The 5,639-nt window shown below is 31.8% G+C and overlaps 1 protein-coding gene across 1 annotated transcript in view; it reads left to right on the top strand.

The window, feature by feature from the left end:
* Positions 1-4,944, top strand: part of LOC110021881 (short integuments 2, mitochondrial-like) — a 23,790-nt gene extending 18,846 nt beyond the window's left edge. Inside the window, exon 4 of the mRNA XM_020720585.1 lies at positions 4,834-4,944. Coding sequence (XP_020576244.1) covers positions 4,834-4,944 — 111 coding nt within the window. The remainder of the gene's footprint in view (positions 1-4,833) is intronic.
* The last annotated feature ends 695 nt before the right edge of the window (positions 4,945-5,639 follow it).

Here is a 5,639-nt window from a genome sequence, read left to right as displayed (position 1 = left end):
TATATATATATATATATATATATATATAAATATATATAATAATAATAATAATAATAATAAAAAATAAGCGGACAACACTTAACTTACTCGAGTTTTGTCATATTTTAACAACTACTGTAGGACGTTGCTCGATCAAGTGACTTTACATTTGCACTACTCGGAATATCTTCACTATTCAATGATGTTGTCTTTTATTGGACCGTTATAGTACTTTTCTTACAAAGAGGTCTGATTGCTCCGCTTCATGAGAAAATTACAGAACCTGAGGAAAATATGTCGGGATTTGTTTTTGCAGTTTTAGTCAAGGGATTTCTAATATGTTTGCATTATCCTTTTCTTTTTGTCAGTGATGGAGCAAATTTTGACATTTGAATGTTGATTTATGTATGTTAATAAACATACATATTTTTAATTTATTGATTCTTGTTTTCCGTAGGGAGTTATTTAATTATATAACTTATGCATGTAAGGGGATGAATGAAAAAAAAAAAAAAACAATTAAATACAAGTTTTTGTGTTATATTTTTTTCCAAAATTACCTTTCTTCAGTTTATATGATGTGTTCTTTGGGCCAATGCCACTCATCAACTTTGGATACTTTCACATGCTTCTCCTACCACTTATTTACTTGTGCTAATTTAGTTGTAGCTTCTTTATCTCGTTGTTGTTCATCCAAATGTCACCTTATACTCTTGTTTATATTTCAAAACTGCAACTACCTCATTATACAGCCATGTAAAACATTTATGTGATATGTATGTAAAAAATGAAAGTTTAGGAATTAGACATGTAAATATATATGAATTGATCAATGGTATGTATGCAAATCTCTCATGTTGCTCCCTTTGCTGATTTTGTTGGCTTCCTACAAATTTTATTTTGAATTTTATGTGCAAGTCGTAAAACTACTTGATTGAATTTTTTTTTTTTTTTTTGTAAATTGATTTAAATAAAATTTTTTTAAATGCTATTCTAATTTTTTTTCCTAGAAACTTTTAATTATATATTGTTCCAGCAGAAATGGATTTTATCATATAAGAAACACATTAATATATAACTAAAATAAGTTATATTTCAAACTGCCTTGAACTAATTTAGATTTGATGCCTTCTTATGTCATATATATATATATATATATATATATATAGATTAGATGAGCCCCAACCATCCCTGGGTGTGCTACATATTCATGTATCCACCAGTATTATTTAATATGAGCACAAGTTCTTCTATAGATTTAAGAATAATCTGTAAATTCTCATATAAAATATCCCTTTAGAATGGTAAGATTTCTTTGTTATTGGGTATATGACTTGTATGTTTGTCAGTTGGTAATTCTGTAAAGGATGAATTCGGTCTAATTTTCACTAACAAATTTAGAGAGGTCTTGAGCTTTGAAATGCAGCTTTTTATATTTGGCCGTCTTTCTATTAGCTCTATTACTTATCATTAGATATCCATCATCTTTATATTATGAGTCATTTACATTCATACCTCACAATTCTTATTTATTTATTTATCCCACACCTAAGCTTTTATATTTACACACGTAGCAATCAAATCTTTAATATCACAACAAAAATAACATTATTATCACTTTTATAAAAATAAAATATATTTTATCATGAATAAATTTAAAGCACCAATACTATGTATGTAAATAAGATAGTTTAAATTTGAGATGTACACACATAAAAATTGTGTGCTGCATATGTAAATTTCTTTTTTCTTAAGGTTCGTGTTGACAGTCAACGACTAATATAAATACAGAGTAAAAAAAATTCATGAGTGGAATATCAACACTGTCAATAGATTAATTCAAATGAAGATTACTTTGTAATTTAAGAAATAATATTATAATTAGAAAACTCATTTATGGCTAAATGCATATCCCAATTGCCTAAATTTTACCCACTTAAGACTCTATATTTATATTATTTATTATTAGCTTAAGAAATATGTTATTGTTTGCAGCCATTCCTTTCAGTTTGCAAGAAAAGATCCTGACTTTGTCATCTGGAATATAAATAAGAAGGAGAAGAGCTGTGCCCTCCATAGCACACAAAGAAGGCTATTTATAAGCTTGAAAGAGGAGAATAAAACAATTTTTTTGGGAAAAATCTAAATTATTTTTAAATAAATATTATTTTCTTTTTATAAAATAACACAAAAGAGGAAATAATTTTTAATGGCTCCTATTATTTCCCTTTTCTGATTATGTTACTCAGTATTAGGCTCATAAGACTAGTTTGATAAGCCGAGCTCAAACTAAATTTCAACAATCACAATTTGAAGCTTAGAAGTTACTATAAATATTTCGAATGAATCCTAAGTTCAAGCTAGAATAAGATTTTGACAAATAAGCTTAATCTTGACCATGCTCCTAATCAATTCGGCTTGTTTCTATCCATTTGAAGCCCTGATCATCCTAAACATAAAGTGAAAGAAAGCACTAATAATTACCATTCATTTGCCATATTGACAAGCTTTGTTAGTTGTAATCATGACACCACCACAAACTGCCATCATAATCAGAATCCAGTTCATGACAAAATAATTTGTGAAATCTTCCATAATGTTCATCGAGTATTTATTCACAACTGGCGTATTCTGATACAAAAATGATATTCCTTGAATAAAAAATAAACGGTCTCTCAAAGAAAGTTTAATTTAGACGGGACAGGGACATTTGCATTATTACTTACGTGCCACCCGATTCAGATGAATCTATATATATCTAACACCTAATTTTTGCTTTTACATTTATACCTTCAAATCTTTCATGTCATTTCAACAGTATCACTATTTTAGATAGTGAAATGCACTTTTAAAGCATAGGTTAGATAATCTATGTATAAAAATTTAAAATTTATGGATTAGAGATGTAAATACACAGTAAGGGATGGCATGTATGTAAATCTTTCAAATAAGATTTAATTTAAATTTTTTAATTTTGCCAACGCTAATAATTTGCGGGGAATGGTATAAATTAAGAATGCTTATCTACAGAAAAAAAAAAAAATCATTAAATAAATTTATTCAATCAAATGTTTATTTCACTAACGAATGAACCAACAAAGTTGTAGAGACAAAAATAGGTTAAGAATATTACTTTATTTTTGTCAAAGGTTAGTTATATCAGGCAGCGCTTGAGATAGGATATGGTAAATAATGTGAAGTTAGGTAGATTTCATTAGGTGGCATGGCATGTAAATTGCAATGATCACAATATAAATAATGCAAGCATAGTATGCTACTGCCCATAATGATAAACTCAACTTGTGTGCAAGTCATGCATGCGTAACAATTATTAACTTCAATATATTTGACTGATAATATGATGCGACATAGTCTGCTTTTTAATTATTGTATATTATTGCAATCTAAAAAACAAAATCTGGCAGATATCTTGTACAACTAAAATTACCATATATATATATATATATATATATGGGCAGAGACTATTATACGATCACTGGTCATTCCTTATGTGTCCAAGAATTTGAGCACCACACCTTACACTCGGGGGGATTCGACCCCAAGACCAGAGAGGACTTATAACTGACAAGCAGATGTCTGATCAACAGATCTGAGTATGCGACGCACATGAGTTCAAAACACCCTAACTTGAGCTCAGACCAATTTTCGGTCAAGATCCACTAGGATAATGTACTACAAATTTGCACATGCCCACTATTTGACAAAATATGAGCAAACTCAACCTATTTTGTCAATCAATCTTAATTATAATTACATTACATCTCCTTAAATTAAAAAGGTAAATAATAAAAATATATGGAGCATTTTGGCACAAGATGGACAAACTCCACTCCATATCACCTATTTTGAGATGGTTATAATTGCTAGCATCACTTTGGTGACCGGCCACCACCATTATGATGCCCTACCAAGTAGAAGGGAAATTCTTAAATGGCTTGGTTCGGACTTTTAATCACTTAGATGAGTAATAAAGGAAAACATACAAAGGGATAATCAGGAGCCTGAGACGTAAATGCAAAAATTATAGCTGAGGTGGACCAAAACTATCCTTGTTAATTACGGTATAGTAATCCATTAACACTTTTGATTGCCTTACTATACTTCTTGCTTTAAATATAAAGTTAATTTCTACTTTTTTTTATATGTTAATCAAACTTACATATTTTCTAATTTGCAAGTTATTTTATTGGTTGTCAAAACATCACCATCAAATAAGACAAATTTGTTAGGTTCGTGCTAGACATAGGCTTGGGGATATGTTAACAACAACGTGAAAGAAGGGGCAGAGATCCACATGGATTGAGGAAGTTTGAGTTGGTTAAGCCAACCATGGGCCTTTCTAGAGTACCAGAGGAAAAGACAGATAAATCAGTAGAACCAGACGATGGAGGGAGCCAGAGGGCCATCAATTCAAATTAGCTATTCGATCCCCCACATGGAGCATTACTAGAGGCTATCAAGAATACATCAAAAGCCATAAGCTTACATATTTATGTAATTATGTGCTCATGTAATTATCTGATATAATAAGAAGGCTAAGGAGCTTGATAGAGAGCCATCCACCACAGAGTTGCATGTCCTTGCACATCGGTGAAATGACACATAGTAATGGAAATTCGACAACTCTCGGTATGTCAATGTAAGTTTTAAAAATTTAATTCTATTAATATGTCAATTAATGTTTAAAATTTCAATTACTATTTGAATTTTGTTATGCAGGAGTATGAGCAACTTCGAGAGAGACAGTAGAAGATGGCTAGCTAGACCTCGCCGTCCGCCAGTAGTGGTAGTCAGTCTACCACTGCTTAGTCCAATTTTGAACTGTGAACGCAGGCGACAGGGATGAAGAAGGGGAGAGCGTGCGGCCTTGGAGCAAAGAGGATGACATATGAGACTGAGCGTTCTCGTGCAGCTATGGATGGCCCTAGCTCGTTGCAGTCTTAGCATGAAGGGTTTGTCAGGCGGGCGATGATGCTGAATGAAGAGCTTTGACAGGTGTGTGAAGGTCGACAACTCATTGCAGATTGTCTATAGCACGCCTGTCGTAGAGTTTTGATCGACGGAATAAGCGGTACATGCGTCCAGTCGAGGAGGATGAGGAGGAGGAGCAGGAGGATGATGAGGAGGAAGATTATGTTTTTTTTTGTAGCTGATGATGTTCCCTCTACATAAGGGTTGACTTTATGTTTTTTTTTCCTTTATGTATTGTGCGAACTTTCAGTTTCTGTACACTTTAATCCATTTATATTTAATCTAAATTGATATTATTATGTAGATACATTGTACATTTCTTTCATAAATTGTGATGATAGATAAATATCCTATTATGTTAATTGTGTTTGTTATGTGCATGTATAGGGAAATTTAATTGATTTGCAGTTTTTTTGTTTTGTTTTTCACAGGTTTTAGTTAGATTAGCGTCGGAATATTCCGACACGAAAGCCAACATTTAACATTCGTTATTTGCCGCCGCTAAGTCGACACAATAGCCAAACAGTCGGCGCTAATTAGTGTCGAACATGTCCGACACTAATTAGCGCCCGACATATATGACGCTATTGCGTAGTTAAGCCAGTGTCACCCGTATATTCAATGAAATTTTTTAGCACGGATGTTTTTCAACGCTAATTTGGATGCAA

The sequence above is a fragment of the Phalaenopsis equestris genome, unplaced genomic scaffold, assembly GCF_001263595.1.
Source record: "Phalaenopsis equestris unplaced genomic scaffold, ASM126359v1 Scaffold000151, whole genome shotgun sequence".
In the NCBI taxonomy this organism is placed as follows: Eukaryota; Viridiplantae; Streptophyta; class Magnoliopsida; order Asparagales; family Orchidaceae; genus Phalaenopsis; species Phalaenopsis equestris.
Note: the sequence above shows the minus strand (reverse complement) of the source record. Positions and strands in the feature narration are given on the sequence as shown.